At 41.2% G+C, this 18,672-nt stretch overlaps 1 protein-coding gene across 8 annotated transcripts in view; it reads left to right on the top strand.

Annotated features, from left to right (window-relative positions):
- LOC124015032 (beta-1,4 N-acetylgalactosaminyltransferase 2-like) overlaps positions 1-14,333 on the top strand; it is a 32,164-nt gene extending 17,831 nt beyond the window's left edge. For 7 of the 8 annotated variants that reach the window (XM_046329887.1, XM_046329890.1, XM_046329888.1 and 4 more), the window contains exons 6-11: positions 1,750-1,927; positions 2,027-2,113; positions 6,128-6,309; positions 8,314-8,457; positions 9,345-9,576; positions 13,691-14,333. In XM_046329887.1, coding sequence (XP_046185843.1) covers positions 1,750-1,927; positions 2,027-2,113; positions 6,128-6,309; positions 8,314-8,457; positions 9,345-9,576; positions 13,691-13,875 — 1,008 coding nt within the window. In that variant the 3' untranslated portion in view covers positions 13,876-14,333. The remainder of the gene's footprint in view (positions 1-1,749; positions 1,928-2,026; positions 2,114-6,127; positions 6,310-8,313; positions 8,458-9,344; positions 9,577-13,690) is intronic. The other variant, XM_046329894.1, reaches the window with a different exon arrangement.
- The last annotated feature ends 4,339 nt before the right edge of the window (positions 14,334-18,672 follow it).

The following is an 18,672-nucleotide window of genomic DNA, read 5'->3' as shown; positions in this document are numbered from 1 at the left end:
GGGATGAAAGTTACACTTTTTAAATTTTTTTTGCTATTTACGCAGATTGATAGTGCTAGAAAACATTTTATGATAAACAACTTACAGTATATATGACCTATACCATTATAAACTCTAATTAAATGTATAGCATACATTATTTTAAAATATAAAGACCGAAAACGAAACTATCACAATACTACTTTTGTACCTGCCAGGCGTGTCTAAACTAAAACGGGTTTGCGGGGTTTGTAATGCTACTTACTTTCAACAAAGGTACTATCAGCCATAGTTTCTTGTTTGTGTCGCTTCAATAATATATTGGTTCGAAATTCATTAAAATGAACCATGCGTCAGAATCGCAATGTCGCACAACCACTATTTAAAAAAAATACTTATTTTGCCTATTAATCGGACTAAAATGATCACATAATAGCTATATATTAACCAACATTTATTTCATGAAAATGTTAAATGACTATTCATGTTTAGCCCTACAAATCAGATGTGCGCCAGTTGGCTTTGTCATGCGTACTCCTTGTGATTTAATAGAATAAACCATTTGTGAAGAGAATATAAACTCCTCATTACCTATTATTATTATAGGTAATTGACCCCCAGAATCATAGCTATACACATATATTTTTTTTAACCACTAACCTGTTGATAAAATCATATTGTGAGAAGCTAATCAAGTAAATGAAGGCATTTTTTAAAGATGTCATATCATCTTTAAACATTTAGATAACATTATGAAAGCAATATGAATTATATAAGAGGCAATGGCCAGTGCTTGAACGTGTTTATTTTATTCCAGGTTATCAGTTGAAATTTCGTTTTACCCAAGACTAGCTAACATGATACTTACAAGCTATGCTGTCGTTTAGTCACTAGATGGGTTAAGAAAATGACATGTAAGCACATCTTTACAACCAAAAAAACAAACATTTCTGGGTCCGATGGTCGCGCTGACTTCATTACAGCATTCTAGCTTCTGAGTTATCTGAGAAAATGGGCATGATACTTTCACCCTGTGTAACTTTCATCCCAGTGTTATGATACTTATGATTTGTCCCACAGATGGTTTGTTTATGCTTCTACCGTTGTGACTGGATGGAGTAGGCCTACAACCTCTTCATTTAGTGGACCCATGACAACTGTAGCAAACCCTAAGCCATTCTAACTTGCTCCGTTTATTCAGCTAACCTGCCGCGTTATCCTAACCTGCTATGTCAACAAATCATCCTTTTTTTTCTTCTCCCCCCACACTGGTTCATTCCTCGTTACAGGTATGTCTTTTTGAGACCGCATTGAAATGAACAGGATTGACAAGTTTTTTTCCCCAAAATGTTTTCCTAGCTAACTGCCTACCCGCAGACCGTTTCACAAATATTAAAGGCACATGTTCAAATGAAAGTTTTACCATGTAGAACAAATCATCCACCTATTTTTCACATTTGTCTACAATGACAGTAATGCTTACACGTTTTGTGCTCCAAAAGATGCAAATCATTTTTGAACTGCGTATCTAAATGCTAAATCTCAATTCAGTGTTTTTCTGCTTCAATCTAACTTTTAACAGCAAAATGTACTTTTAATACACCCCTCAGGAACTTCATTGATTAGAGAAAGAAGTATGCAGATGCTAACAGGAACCACATTGATTCAACAACTGCACAATCACATAAGTTCCATAGAAGTGGAAAATGGTCCATCTGCTCAACCTTTGGCCTGAGTCTATGAAAACGCTATGGTGTTATGTACCTGCAGGTGACTCTGCGTGTGTCCAGTGGTGTCCTGGCCATCAAGGCCCTTGGAGAGGGAGACCAAGAGGGACAGGGAGAGAAAGAGATCACTGTCCAGTCTACCAGCCTATCTGACCTCAACAATCTTCTGGGACGAATGACCTACACCAGCACTGTGTACCGGATGAGGACTGGAGACTTGGGTAAGGCCATAGATCCAGCTTTCCTACCATACCCATGTCTTCCTCTCCACATGTCCTGAGACCCTCATATGACGCCACCCGTCCCTGCTCTTTCACCAGCTCACTTCACGTTTGAACACCATGAGGCTGTCTTCCCCATTGTCATCCAGCAGACATCAATGCCTGTTTTATATGACATAGGAAACGGTGAGAGGCCCCCTTTTATTCCCTTGTATTGTAAGACCGTATCTGAAGAGTGAAATCGGGGATAATGAAACAACCGTAGGGGCAGGATCAAGACTCGGGATCAGAGTGGTGGGATAGACAAAAGATAATGTGATTGTTAATTTGTTGTTTTTGGTCATGAAGCTTCTACAGATATGTGCAAATGGCTGCGTCTTTAAAACGGCAAAACTTAGCGCTATCGTCAGGTACCAAGATTAGGTCATCAGGAGGAATTATGACATCACCCATTGTATATAATGAAAATATGAAAGCAGAGAAAACATGCTGTCAGCGTGCCAAATTCAACATTCCATGACCCTACTTCCTCCATTCCTGAAAAGTGGAGCTTTTAAAGCATCTTCATCATGAGCCCAAACTCTGCTGGCTTACCAACTTCAACCTGCCATCACCTAACTGCTATCAGCAATGTTGCTGTATTGACATAACCAGGTCAAATTATTGGCACCTTTTTGATAAAGATGAGCTAAAAAGACTACAAAAAAAGAGTTGCTGTATATTGTATGCAAGAAAAGAGAGAGATTGTTATTTTATAGTAATACAACTGCTCAGAAATAGATTTAACTTCTTAAGGATGTAGCAGAATACAGTTCCCTGGCAGGAACATCACTCAGCGGAGTTTCAGAGCGCCACCTATAGTTTTTGATAAAACTCAAACTGTCATTAAACTTTCATTAAAATACACATTCAAGGTAGTGAATTAAAGCTACACTCGTTGTGAATCTATCCACCAAGTCAGATTTGTAAAATGCTTTTCGGCGAAAGCATGAGAAGCTATTATCTGATAGCATGTAACACCCCAAAAGACCTGCAGGGGACGTAAACAAAATAATTAGCATAGTCGGCACTACACAAACCACACAAATAAAATATAAAACATTCATTACCTTTGACCATCTTCTTTGTTGGCACTCCTAGATGTCCCATAATCACTATTGGGTCTTTTTTTTCAATTAAATCGGTCCATATATAGCCTAGATATCGATCTATGAAGAGTGTGTGATCAACGAAGAAAATAGCGTTTTTTAACGTAACGTCATTTTTTAAAATTAAAAAAGTCGACGATAAACTTTCACAAAACACTTCAAAATAATTTTGTAATGCAACTTTGGGTATTAGTAAACGTTAATAAGCGATCAAATTGATCACGAGGCGAATTATATTCTATAGCTGTGCATCTGGAAATAATGTCCGGGTAAATCTCAACCAAAATATCCGGTCGGACACCGGAAGAACTGCTCTGCCTTGAGTCTGTTTGACCAAGAAAAAAATAGTAGGCAAATGACAAGACTGTTGACATCGTGTGGAAGCTGTAGGTATTGCAACCTTGGCTCCATTTAATGGGGGTCACTTTTAACAATTGGTTGAAGTTGCCAGTTTTTGAAACATCTGAGTGTTTTCTATCCACACATACTAGTCATATGCATATACTATAGTCCTGGCATGAGTAGCAGGGCGCGAAAATTTGCAGCTTCCTTAAGAGGTTTTAAGAAGTAAAAAAAGACTCGAGCATAATGACAGACTATTTCTAAAATGCTTTGTGAGTTTGGAGAACGCATTGGGAGGGATCTTAGACCATTCCTCCATACAGAATATTTTACAGATCCTTGATATCCTGGTATTTGGTAAAGTTCATGATGCCACTGCTTCTTAAGCAACAAAAAAAAACATAATATATAACAGTCCGTAGGAACAGTCTGTGTGGAAGCCAGATGTTAAATAAAATTGAAGTTGTCTGGTAACATTTTTGTTGTTGTTGAATTTTTCTCCCCAATTGTTAGTAGCTACGATCTTGTCTCATCGCTACAACTCCCATACGGGCTCAGGAGAGACATTTTACATTTACATTTAAGTCATTTAGCAGACGCTCTTATCCAGAGCGACTTACAAATTGGTGCATTCACCTTATGACATCCAGTGGAACAACCACTTTACAATAGTGCATCTAAATATTTTAAGGGGGGGGGGGTGAGAAGAGACGAAGGTTGAAAGTCATGCGTCCTCCGATACACAACCCAACCAAGCCGCACAGCTTCTTAACACAGCGCGCATCCAACCCGGAAGCCAGCCGCACCAATGTGTCGGAGGAAACACTGTGCACCTGGCAACCTTGGTTACGGGCTGGGTGCACTGCGGGCTGGGTGCACTGTGCTCAGCCCGCCACAGGAGTCGCTGGTGCGCGATGAGACGAGGATATCCCTACCGGCCAAAACCTCCCTAACCCGGACGACGCTAGGCCCCACGGACCTTCCGGTCGCGGCCCTTAACCACTGCGCCACCCGGGAGGCCCTCTGGTAACATATTATTATATAGACTTTCCTAATGTGAAGGTCAGTGAGCAGGGTTTGTGCATGCAGGAACAGTCGTGTATGCTTTTTTTTTTTACATAATAGTGTAGGTTAACAGGGAGAATAAACCAATATGAAAGTTATCATAATCTTATTGAATTATCAATATTGGTGCCTACCACTTGCAAACATTGTGTATAAAACCTTAAAAGGACCCTTGATACGGCATTTCACATGACTGAGAATACAGATATGCATTGTTGGGCAGAGATGCCTTCATTTAAAAAAAAAGTAGGTAGTGGATCAGTAAACCAATCAGTATCTGATTTGACCACCATTTGCAATTTGCAGCGTCACACATCCACTTTGCTTAGAGTTGATCAGGTTGTTCATTGTGGCCTGTGAAATGCTGTCCCACTCCTCGTCAATGGCTGTGCGAAGTTGCTGGATATTGGCGGGAACGAGAACACGCTGTCGTACCCGTCGATCCACAGCATCCCAAATATGCTCAACGGGTGACATATGGTGAGTATTCAGGCCATGGAAGAACTGGAGCATTTTCAGCTTCCAGGAATTGTGTACAGATCCTTGCGACCATGGGGCTGTGCTTTATAATCCTTGTGACACGGGGCTGTACATTATCAAACATGAGGTGATGGCGGTGAGTGTCACGACAATGGGCCTCAGGATCTCGTCACGGTATCTCTGTCCATTTAAAATTGCCATCGATAAAATGCCATTGTGTTCGCAGCTTATGCCTGCCCATACCATAACCCCGCCGCCACCATGTGGCACTTTGTTCACAACGTTGACATCAGCAAACCGCTCGTCCACACAACGCCGTCTGCCCAATACAGTTGAAACCAGGATTAATCCATGAAGATCATACTTCTCCAGCATGCCAGTGGCCATGGAAGGTGAGCATTTGCCCACAGAAGTTGGTGATGATGCCAAACTGCAGTCAGGTCGAGACGCTGGTGAGGACAGCGAGCATGCAGATGTGCTTCCCTGAGGTAGTTTCTGACAGTTTGTGTAGAAATTCTTCAGTTGTGCAAACCCAGTTTCATCAGCTGTCTGGGTGGCTGGTCTCAGACGATCCTGCAGGTGAAGAGGCCAGATGTGGAGATCCTGGGCTGGCATGGTTACATGTGGTCTGCTGTTGTGAGGCCGGTTGGATGTACTGACAAATTCTGTAGAATGACGGAGGCGGCTTATGGTAGAGAAATGAACATTTACTTATCTGTCAACAGCTCTGGTGGACATTCCTGCGGTCAGCATGCCAATTTTACACTCCCTCAACTTGAGACATCTGTGGCATTGTGATGTGTGACAAAACTGCTAATTTAGTGGCCTTTTACTGTCTCAAGCACAAGGTGCACCTGAGTAATGATCATACTGTTTAATCAGCTTCTTGATATGCCACACCTGTCAGGTGGATGGATTATCTTGGAAAATGAGAAATGCTCTATCAGGGATGTAAACAAATTTGTGCACGACATTTGAGAGAAATACTCTTTTGTGTGTATGGAAAACTTCTGGGATCTTTTATTTCAACGCATGAAACATGGGACCAACACTTGCATGTTACGGTTATATTTTTTTTCATTATACAAATCAAACACATATCCACCTCCAATTGCAGTAGGATCTCGGATGTCGCTGCATTAAACCAGAGATTCTCTCATTGCAGATATCAACTACCGGGTGACCATCGTCACCAAGACATTTCTGAGATACACCGAGCTGCAGGTCCTCATCAGTAGCATAAGGACCTATTACAAGGACATCAAAATCATCATTGCCGACGACAGCCTGGAGCCACAGAAAGTGAACGGTTCCAACATTGAGCAGTACATCATGCCCCCAGCACAGGTACAAGCTGGTTTTGGTCAAATTGAAAACCTCAAAGTGGACATTCAACGTGAATTGATGATGGACATAAAATGCATGTGTGATTGAATTTCTGAGTTTAAAGGAATAGAAATAACATTTTATTGAAATGTTATTGTCAGTTATTAATTAACCCAGGTGTATGTATTTGTCTCCAGGAGCAGATCCGTGCAATAAGGGCAACCTGCCATAGACTTACACTTACAGATGTAGGATCTTAATTTGAGTCAGTTTGCTACAGCAGGAAAATAATCCTGCAGCAACAGGAAATGTGGATTATAATTAATGAACATTTTTGTAAGAGTTGATGCTTTTTTTTCTTCTGTTGGGGCAAGTTATGAAGTGCAAATTACAAATGTTAGCTGTGCAGCAAAATTCTCAGCAATAAATGAGTAATCAAATTAAGATCCTACATCTGTAACGAACTCCAGTCGGCAACACTGGATTTGAATAAAAATACACTTGAGAAGAACGCAAACAACCAACAAAGCCTTGAAGTTTGAATTGTCATTATCAGCAGCAGTCAGTCAAATGAGCAGGTTTAGGCAACAGCCTTCGTCAGCATGCACGTTTATTTACATGACGTCACATACGTTTTTCTCATTTTCTCATTGACTGTCAATATATACTGAGCAGTGGAGGCTGGTGTGAGGAGCTATAGCAGGACATGCTCATTGTAATGGCTGGAATGAAATTAATTAGTCCAATTCTAGCTATTACAATGAGCCCATCCTATAGCTCCTCACATCAGCCTCCACTGACACCTAGTGTACAAAACATAAAGAACACCTTCCTAATATTGAGTTGCACTCCCCTTAATATAATAGTTTGATTAAGACATTCACATGCTTTGTAAGAACGATTTCCATAACAATCCTGTTTACATGGACACACCTGAAATCAGGCTACCTAATGCTACTTTGATGAATGCAGACAAACGCCAATCAAAGAAAAACGTTCTACCACAGCGAGCATCCTATTTTTGGGAAGCATGTTTTATTCGGAGTTCTGACATACAAGCTTTGTATGTGAACTACTTCCTAAGAGCCACACATTGTTGTTCCGAACACACTTCGCTCGCGCTAAAGAGGAAGGCATGCACAGATCCAATACCTCTGGTACGCTGAAGGTGTTTACATGTCCTAATCATTTGAAGGATTGCGCAGAAAACCAGGAGTCTTAATCGGCGTATGCTTACTTCGATTTTGACCTGATGCCGATTTTAAGATAAACAGAGTAAGGTGACTATTTTACATGACTATTGCATAATCTGCCTACTACCATAATCAGTTTAATATCCAATTATTAGTGTGCATGTAAACATACTCGTGGATTTAACAAGTGACCTCAATAAGGGATCATAGCTTTCACCTGGCCAACCATTGTGAAGCTGTTATGGAATTGTTAGTCTTTAAAAAAAATAATGTACGTAAGAAATGTTAAATGTGAAGAAAAGCAGTAGGACAATGTGGCATAAGCTAGAAATAATAGGTGCATGCCAATTGTTCTCCTACCGCTAATGGTTGTCGGCAGAACCCGTCCATTTGTTAGACATCTGCAGCTGCTAAAGAACATTATGTTATACAGGTGAAGGATCTTAATTTGATCACTGTTGCTGTGAATTTTCACGCACCGTAAGAAAATACAGATGAGCTTTGGGATTTGCATAAATCCACTGAAAACCCATACTAACACATGGTTTTATTAACCGCGTTGCACTTCTTATGTAGTGTAATTTTAGCCAGCTAATAGCCTAACCACATATCAAGCAACATTTTATGTACTAAACGATCAACTCCCTTTGCTCCAGGACTATTTTGCGACGACAGTGCTGGTGAAATTAAGATCCTACATCTGTATGCCTTTAGAACCCTGCACCCACAGACTTTTGATGATGAACTGTTGAGTCTGGAACACCATTCTTCTTATAGGATATTTTCATCACAGATTAAAAAGTAATTTTGAGGACATTTTCCTTCCCAAAAGGGCTGGTTTGCTGGCAGGAATCTGGCTGTCTCTCAGGTCACGACCAAATACTTCCTCTGGGTCGATGACGACTTCCTGTTCACAGACAAAACCAAGATCGAGAATCTGGTGGAGGTGATGGAGGCCACACCAGAACTAGACGTGGTGAGCAGCGTAACTGTAGCCTGATTCCCCCAATATGTCACCAGGCTAGAACAAGTATGACCTGTTTTGCTTAGACTGGGGCTGGAATTCAGTGGTAGCACAGCTCTCAATCAACACTTTCTCTTCGCAATATTGATGTTGTGAATTTATTATTATTATTTTTAAATCCTGCTATCCACAACTCTGGATCCATTTACCTGTCTGATGTCATTCTACCCTCCTGTCCCACACGCACATTTCCCTCCTCCAGGTCCCTCTCCCTTCAGCAGCCCTTCAGCAGACTAATTACTATGTGACAGAGCTTTCAGTTGAGCGGCTCTGTGGCTGTAGAACGTACTTCCATACACTGTCAGGGCTGCAGAGTCTCTGTCCTCATTTAAGGCACAGGTCAATAACCTGCTGTTCAGAAAAGCTTTCAAAGACTTCTGCTAAATCTATTTTCATGCCCTCTGGATCTGACAACACATGAATATAGCATTGCTTGTTGTCTGTGTTCCACACTCTTGGGGGGGGGGGGGGGGATCCCAAAAGGGTTATTCAGCTGTCCCCATAGGATAACCCAATTTGGTTTCATGTAGACCCGTTTTGGGTTCCATGTAGCACCCTCTGTAAAACGGTTTCAACATATAACCGAAAAGGGTTCTACCAATAACTAAAAATCGTTACTCAAAGGGTTCTCCTATGGGTACAGCAGAATAATTATTTTAGCTTCTAGATACTCTTAGCACTTTATTTTTTTTACATTCCTATGTTCTGTGTATTGGATTGTTTCTCTTCTATTTTTTTTCTACGCATTGGGTCTGAGATGTGCTTTACAAATGAAATGAAGAATAATACATATTGTTACTACATGTGGACCTGCTCTGTTCTCTGCCTCCTGTGATCAGGTGGGGGGCTCTGTGGCGGGCCACGGCCAGTTCTACTTCTCTTTGGTGTACGAGGAGGGTAATGGGGAGGACGGGGGTTGTCTGAACAGAAAGGGTGCAGTGAAATACCAACCTGTTCCAGGTTTCCCTACCTGCTCCTTCACCAGCGGAGTGGTCAACTTATTCCTCGGCCGCATCGACGCCGTGCGCAAAGTGGGCTTTGACCCCCGGCTGAAGAGGGTGGCGCATTCAGGTTTGCTTTTTTAATTTTTTAAATTTTACATATATATTTAACCTTTATTTATCCAGGAAGTCTCTCTGAGGTCTGAAGAGCTCCATTAGATGGGATACTTAACATTTTATTTTATATAAATACAGTACCAGTCTAAAGTTTGGACACACCTACTCATTCCAGGGTTTTTCTTTATTTTTACTTTTTTTTTTACAACGTACAATAATAGTGAAGATATCAAAACAGTGAAATAACCCAAAAAAAGTGTTAAATAAATCTAAATGTATTTTATATTCTTCAAAAGTAGCCACCCTTTGCCTTGACAGCTTTGCACACTCTTGGCATTCCCTCAACCAGCTTCCTGGAATGCATTTCAATTAACGGGTGTGCTTTGTTAAAAAGTGAATTTGTGGAAATCAAATCAAACTTTATTTGTCACATGCGCAGAGTACAAACGGTGGAATGCTTACCTACAAGCCCTTAACCAACAATGCAGTTCAAGAAGACTAATAATATTTAACTCAAGAAGAGTTAAAAATATTTACCAACTAAAGTAAAACAATTATAGAAAGTATCACAATAAAATAACAATAACAAGCCTATATACAGGGGGTACCGGTACCGAGTCAATGTGCGGGGGTACAGGTTTGTCACGGAAATTTGTACATGTAGTTAGGGGAAAAGTGACTATGCTGCTACTTACTGTTTAATGTCTATGCAATGTCAAAACAAATGGGGGGGGGGGGGTCAATGTAAATAGTCCAGATGGCCATTTGATTTATTGTTCTTAACAGCTTCTACCCCCAAGCCTTAAGTAGCCTTTTGGTCCCTGACTTGGTGCTCCGGTACAGCTTGCCCGGCGGTAACCGAGAGAACAGTCTGACTTGGGTGACTGGAGCCTGTGACAATTTTTGGGACTTTCCTCTGACACCGCCTAGTATATAGGTCTCGGATGGCAGGAAGCTTGGCCCCAGTTATGTATTGGGCCATACACACTACCCTCTGTATCACCTTACGGTCAGATACCGAGCAGTTGCCATACCAGGTGGTGATGTAACCGGTCAGGATGCTCTCGATGGTGCAGATGTGGAACTGTTTGAGGATCTGGGCACCCATGACAAATCTTTTCAGTCTCCTGAGGGAGAAAAGGTGTTGTGACCGCTTCACAACTGTCTTGGTGTGGTTGGACCATGATAGTTCGTTGGTGATGTGGACACCAAGGAACTTGAAGCTCTCGACCCGCTCCACTACAGCCCCGTCGATGTCACTTTGTAGAATGAATTTCTTTCCTTAATGTGTTTGAGTCAATGAGTTGGGTTGTGACATGGTAGGATTGGTATACAGAAGATAGCCCTATTTGGTAAAAGACCAAGTCCATATTATGGCAAGAACAGCTCAAATAATTAAAGAGAAATGGCAATGCATCATTACTTTAAGATATGACTGTCTGTCAGTATGGAAAATTTCAAGAACTTTGAAAGTTTCTTCAAGCGCAGTCGCAAAAACCATCAAACACTGGCTCTCATGAGGACCGCCACAGGAAAGGAAGACCCAGAGTTACCTCTGCTGCAGAGAATAATTTAATTTCAGTTACCAGCCTTAGAATTTGCAGCCCAAATAAATGCTTCACAGAGTTGAAGTAACAGACACATCTCAACATCAACTGTTCAGGGGGAGACTGTGTGAATCAGGCCTTCATGGTCGAATTGCTGCAAAGAAACCACTACTAAAGGACACCAATTAGAAGATGTGGGACCAAGAAACACGAGCGATGAGTTGGACCGCAGAGTGAAGGAAAAGCAGCCAACAAGTGCACAGCATATGTGGGAACTCCTTCAAGACTGTTGGACAGGCATTCCAGGTGAAGCTGGTTAAGAGTGTGCAAAGCTGTCAAGGCAAAGGGTGGCTACTTTGAAAAATATATTTGGATTTGTTACTACATGATTCCATGTGTGTTATTTCATAGTTTTGATGTCTTCGCTATTCTACAATATAGTAAAAACTAAAACTTGAATGAGTTGGTGTCTCCAAACTTTTGACTGGTACTGTATACATATTAGTTGTTTAGCTTCTTGATTATTTTAGGAGGGAGACTTGGCCAGTATGTGTTATGTACAGTTGAAGTCGGAAGTGTACATACACCTTACCCAAATACTTTTAAACTCAGTTTTTCACAATTCCTGACATTTAATCCTAGTAAAAATTCCCTGTCTTAGGTCAGTTAGAATCACCACTTTTATTTTAAGAATGTGAAATGTCAGAATAATAGTAGAGTCATTTATTTCATCACATTCCCAGTGGGTCAGAAGTTTACATACACTCAATTAGCATTTGGAAGCATTTCCTTTAAATTGTTTAACTTGGATCAAAAGTTCCAGGTAGCCTTCCATAAGCTTCCCAAAATAAGTTGGGTGAATTTTGGCCCATTCCTCCTGATAGAGCTTGTGTAACTGAGTCAGGTTTGTAGGCCTCCTTGCTCGCACATGCTTTTTCAGTTCTGCCCACATATTTTCTATTGGATTTGAGGTCAGGGCTTTGATGGCCCCTCCAATACCTTGACATTGTTGTCCTTAAGCCATGTTGCAACAACTTTGGAGGTATGCTTGGGGTCATTGTCCATTTGGAAGACCCATTTGCGGCCAAGCTTTAACTTTCTGACTGATATCTTGATGTTGCTTCAATATATCCACATAATTTTCCCTCATGATGCCATCTATTTTGTGAAGTGCACCAGTCCCTCCTGCAGCAATGCACCCCTACAACATGATGCTGACAACACCGTGCTTCACGGTTGGGATGGTGTTCTTCGACTTGGAAGCCTCCCCCTTTTTCCTCCAAACATAACAATGGTCATTATGACAGTTCAATGTTTGTTTCATCAGACCAGAGGACATTTCTCCAAAAAGTGTGATCTTTGTCCCCATGTACAGTTGCAAACCGTAGTCTGGCTTTTTATGGCGGTTTTGGAGCAGTGGCTTCTTCGATATAGGACTTGTTTTTACTGTGGATATAGATACTTTTGTACCTGTTTCCTCCAGCATCTTCGCAAGGTCCTTTGCTGTTGTTCTGGGATTGATTTGCACTTTTCGCACCAAAATATGTTCATCTCTAGGAGACAGAATGCTTCTTCTTCCTGAGCGGTATGACAGCTGCGTGGTCCCATGGTGTTTGTACTTGCGTACTATTGTTTGTACAGATGAACGTGGTACCTACAGGCGTTTGGAAATTGCTCCCAAGGATGAACCAGACTTGTGGAGGTCTATAATTTTTTTTTCTGAGGTCTTCACTGATTTATTTGGACTTTCCCATGATGTCAAGCAAAGAGGCACTGACTCAGAAGCTTCTAAAGTCATGACATCATTTTCTGGAATTTTCCAAGCTATTTAAAGGCAGTCAACTTTGTTCATGTAAACTTCTGACCAATTGGAATTGTGATACAGTGAAATAATCTGTCTGTAAACAATTGTTGGAAAAATTACTTGTCATGCACAAAGTAGATGTCTTAACCGACTTGCCAAAACTATAGTTTGTTAACAAGAAATTTGTGGAGTGGTTGAAAAACGAGTTTTAATGACTCCATCCTAAGTGTATGTGAACTTCCTACCTCATCTGTATGTAGATATACAGTATGAGAAGTGAACAAAGTATGGCGGCGGTATTGTATAATGTGTGTATTTTTCAGTCTGTTTGTACTGTATATAGCAGTACTGTGTGTCTAAGACCATTTTTCCCACCAGTGACATTAAAGTTCATCCTATGCTAAGAGGGCCGGTAAATCCCAGTATAAACCTTTGCACATATTTTACATTTGAATAATTTAGCCGACACTCTTATCCAGAGTAACTTGCAGGAGCAGTTAGGGTTAGGTGCTTTGCTCAACGGCACATCGACAGATTGCAGCAAGTCTGTAAACTATGTCAGTAGGAAATCTGGAAAGCTGTGTCAAGACAAATGGACAAATTCGGTTTCGTGTGGTAAGTTTTGAAAAAGTCAATTGTTTCTATAGATGTTGCTTTTTTTGAACCCATGTTGCTTTTTTTAAACCCATATTGCTGTTCTTATGCTTAAGGCACTGCTGTCTTTGGTAATTAATCTTTTCTCCATTCCATTTTCCCTGTCCATATGTCTGTTTCAGAGTTCTTCATGGATGGGTTGGGCAGTTTGCTGGTTGCCAGCTGTAGTCATGTCAGCATCGGCCACCAACCCAAAATTGCAAACGCAAAGTACTCGTCGTTCCGACGTCAAAAATCAAAAGATGTAGAAGACAAACTAGCCCACCACTTCTTCAAGAACCACCTGAAATGTATCCGTTATGGATAGTTTACAAAGAATTACAGTGAAAATAGTGGCGCAATAGTGAGGTGCACGATTCCAAATGTGTAATCGCGGCATCCCGTCTGTAGTGTTGCAGTTCTCTTCAAAAAATGTACAGGAAGCAAATGAGTATGAGGTGACGAAACCAGTATCTTTTTTTTTTGTTGGACCGTTTGTGAAAAAATAAAGGTTTTACAGAGTCACATATAGAACGGTCTGAAACTGTTGCTCTAGGTACTTTCTCCTCTACTGAGTTCTGTGCTCACAGGAGTGATAAAGAGGAGTAGACAGTTGTGGTCAAAAAGTGATTTCTGAGTTATTCCTGTGTCCTGTGTTTATGCCCTTTTTTAAGGATATCCTGTCTGGAGGTTCTCGCTATTTCTGGTATGTTTGTGTAAATTGATAGGGCACCTGTCTCTTTGAAGTAAAGCACATGTTTGAAATAAAAAGTAATGGACTGGTGATTGATGTGTGGTGAAGTGACCTTGTTGAAATTAAAGAAAATGTGTTTGAACATTTGAAACGGTTGGGAATTTTTGTAGTGAATGAGGGAGGCCTGAGTTTCAACTGTTTGACATTTTTGAAACTGTTTGGAATTTATTTAGTGAGCTTGTGACCCTTTGTAGAGTGAAAAAGTCCTTTCTAGGTAGGTCTGCCTGAGTATAAGTAAGTGTTAGACTTGTCCTGTGAACACTACGAGTGACAAGAAACCCAGAGAGAAACTACAGAAAACATGTCTCCTAGACCAATTCTAGGTGTATTGTGTCCTTCATGTCTGGGTCACAATGACAAAACCATCGATGCCATTCTTTGTGACGCACCGGATCGTTTAATGGTGTGATTGATATGAGTGAAGGCCATATGGGTTACATTTTGCAACCGAACGATTCATCAGTGAAGATTTTCATACACAGCTGCCTCAACACCCTTTTTTTGCCAACAAACTGGAGGTTTTCTCCTGTGTTTTGCATGAGAGAATGGCTTAAGATCAGACTTGCTCTATGTCAGATCGAACAGGCCCAGGAATGAATTAGCTCTTCCTCTGGACCTCTCTCTCCACCCCCCCCCAAAGGTGTGTGTGTGTGTGTGTGGGGGGATATCTCAGATAGGGAGGAGTGAGGCCTAAGAGGGTTTTTATAAATTAAGCATCAGCCAGTGGGTCTTGCGACGGGTATACAGAGATCAGTTTACAGAGGAGTATAGAGTGCAATGATGTGTTCTATAATGAGCATTGGTGGCAAATCCGATGGCCGAATGTTAAAGAACATCTAGCCACTCGAGAGCATCCTTACCTGCCAATCTATGAATTATGTCTCCGTAATCTGGCATGGGTAGGATGGTCATCTGAATCAGGGTTAGTTTGGCAGCTGGGGTGAAAGAGGAGCGATTACGATATAGAAAACCAAGCCTAGATTTTACTTTTAGCATGCAGCTTTGATATGTGCTGAGAGAAGGATAGTGTACCGCCTAGCCATTCTCCCAAGTACTTGTATGAGGTGACTACCTCAAGCTTTAAACCCTCAGAGGTTGTAATCACACCTGTGGGGAGAGGGCATTCTTCTTACCAAACCACATTACCTTTTGTTTTGGAGGTGTTCAAAACAAGGTTAAGGGTAGAGAAAGCTTGTTGTACACTAAGAAAGCTTAGTTGTAGAGCGTTTAACACAAAATCCGGGGAGGTGCCAGCTTAGTATAAGACACTATCATCTGCATATAAATGGCTAAGGAACTTCCTACTTAGCTATGTTGATGTAAATTGAGAAGAGCGTGTGGCCTAGGATTGACCCTTGGGGTTTTTCCTTCACGACGGGCAGTGGCAGTGGCAGTCTTTGAGATAGGTAGTTAGCAAATCAGGACAAAGACCCCTCAGACACCAATACTCTTTAGCCGGCCCACAAGAATGGAATGGTCTACCATGTCGAAAGCTTTGGCCAAGTCAATAGAAATAGCAGCACAACATTGTTTAGAATCAATGGGAGTGGTGACATCATTGAGGACCTTTTTAAGGTTGCAGTGACACATCCATAACCTGAGCGGAAACCAGATTGCGTACCAGAGAGAATACGATAGACATCAAGAAAGCCAGTCAGTTGATTATTGACAAGTTTTTCCAACACTTTTGATAAACAGAGCAAAACAGAAATAGGCCTATAACAGGATCAGCTTGATCTCCCCCTTTAAAAAGAATGAACCGTGGTTGCCTTCCAAGCAATGGGAACCTCCCCATAATGGAGAGACATGTTAAACATGTCTGAGATAAGGTGGGTGATGATGGGGGCAGTAACCTTAACTTCTTGGTGACAGGGGGCAGTATTTTTCACTTCCGGATTAAATGCATGCCCAAATTCATCTGCCTGCTACTCATCCCAGAAGATAAGATATGCATATTATTAGTAGATTTGGATAGAAATCACTCGGAAGTTTCTACAACTGTTTGAATCATGTCTGTGAGTATTACAGAACATATTTAGCAGGCGAAACCCTGAGGACAAACCATTCAGATTTGTTTTTAAGTCACTCTTCAATGGAGTTTCCATTGGGAATCCAGATTTCTATGGGACCTTCTTGCAGTTCCTACCACTTCCACTGGATGTCACCAGTCTTTAGAAATTGGTTGAGGTTTTTCCTTTGTGTAATGAAGAAGTACGGCCATCTTGAAAGAGGGTAGCTTGAAGTGTACTGTTAGAGGCGCGTGACCAGAAAGCATGCTACAGTTAGTTTTCCCCCTGTATTGAACACAGATCATCCCGTCTTCAATTTGATTGATTATTTACATTAAAATACCTAAAGTTGTATTACAAAAGTAGTTTGAAATGTTTTGGCAAAGTTTACAGGTAACTTTTGTGATATTTTGTAGTCACGTTGCGCAAGTTGGAACCAGTGTTTTTCTGGAATAATGCGCCAAATAAATTGACATTTTGGATATATATCTACGGACTTAATCGAACAAAAGGACCATTTGTAATGTTATTGGGACATATTGGATTGCCAACAAAAGAAGCTCGTCAAAGGTAAGGCATGAATTATATTTTTATTTCTGTGTTTTGTGTCGCTCCTGCAGGGTTGAAATATGCTTTTCTCTCTTTATTTACTATGGTGCTATCCTCAGATAATAGCATCGTTTGCTTTCCCTGAAAAGCCTTTTTGAAATCTGACATGTTGGCTGGATTCACAACAAGTGTAGCTTTAATATGCTATCTTGCATGTGTGATTTAATGAAAGTTTAATATTTATAGTAATGTATTTGAATTTGGGGCTCTGCATTTTCCCTGGCATTTGGCCAGGTGGGACGTTAGTCAACATATCCCAGAGAGGTTAAAGAAGAAACGGTCTAAACCATCTGACCCAGAAGTTTTTTGGGGGTTAAGTTTCACGAGCTCCTTTAGCACCTCGGACTCAGTGACCGCCTGCAGGGGAAAAAGAGGGAGAAGCGTCGGGCTAATTGCATTAGAAGTGGTGGGAGGATAGGAAATGTTGGATGGGCAAAGAGGCATGGCTGAGTCAAATAGGAATCCTGACTTAATGAAGTGGTGATTAAAGAGCTCAGCCATGTGCTTCTTGTCAGTATCAACCACATCAACATTAAGGGATATGGGCAGCTGTGAAGAGGAGGGTTTATTTTCCAGAACATCTTGGGGTTATACCCATAACGAGAGAACTGCTAACTAACTTTGGCCTTCCGGATAGCCTTACTCAGGCTGACTGGCTCTCGTATGCATGTGCCGAGCCTTTCGCCAAATGCAATTATTGAGGTGGAGCAACTCTGCAAGATCACATTTGAACCAAGGGCTGAACCTGTTTTTTATTTTTTAAATTCTTATTTTATTTATGGGGTCATGTTGGTTCACAATACCACTGAAAATATATAAAAGGTCCAAGCGTCTTCGACAGAGGGGATCAAACTGATTCTATCCTATTTTACAGAGGCCAGTTCATGAAGGAAGGCTTGCTCATGAAAGTCTTTTTAGCAAGCGTCTATGACAAATCAGGACAGGTCGTTTCAATGAGCATCCGTTACGAACACAGTGATCACTCAGATCATTACAGAAAACACCAGACTGATACCTATCAGGATTATTTGTGAGGATAACATCGAGGAAAGTAGCCTTTCAGGTGGTTTAACCCAGTTTAGGTCACTTAGCAGGACAAATTCAAGCATAGTGTAAGGGGCCAGGAGAGAGCTTAGGGCAGGTAGGGTACAGGCCAGTGCTGGTGGAGGATGATAGCTCTTTGTTGACTGTTGCTGATTGCTATTTGAAAGTTTAATGCTTAAAACCAGCAAATCAAATTGTTTCGGGGCCAACTTGGTGGAGACAACCTGAGCACTGAAGGTGATCCTTGGTAAAGATTGCCACTCCCCCACCTTTTGGAAGATCTGTCTTGCCGATAAAGGTTATAACCAGAAAGGGTAACATCAGTATTCAAAACACTCTTCCTTAACCATGTCTCAGTAATGATCAACACATCTGGATTAGAGTTGTGAACCCACACTTTCAATTGAACCATTTTAGGTAATACTCTTCTAGTGTTAAACGTGCAGAAAACCCAGGCTTTTACGAGGGCAGAAATCAGTGGAGTAGATATCAGAGCGCAAGTCAGAATTGGGGCTATCAACAGTAGCTGGGATAGGGTGTACATGCAAATTTTACAGATCTCATCAGCGGTAATACAATCAAGGCACGGCAGAGGACGGGGAGAGCATTAGATGGCAACAAGATCATACTGTACGGCAATTTCATCAGGTAGCATAAATACAAAGCTGGTGGAGGTGGTTAGAATAGGAGGGGAGGCCAAAAGTCAGTG

This window comes from Oncorhynchus gorbuscha, linkage group LG26 (assembly GCF_021184085.1).
Source record: "Oncorhynchus gorbuscha isolate QuinsamMale2020 ecotype Even-year linkage group LG26, OgorEven_v1.0, whole genome shotgun sequence".
In the NCBI taxonomy this organism is placed as follows: Eukaryota; Metazoa; Chordata; class Actinopteri; order Salmoniformes; family Salmonidae; genus Oncorhynchus; species Oncorhynchus gorbuscha.
Note: the sequence above shows the minus strand (reverse complement) of the source record. Positions and strands in the feature narration are given on the sequence as shown.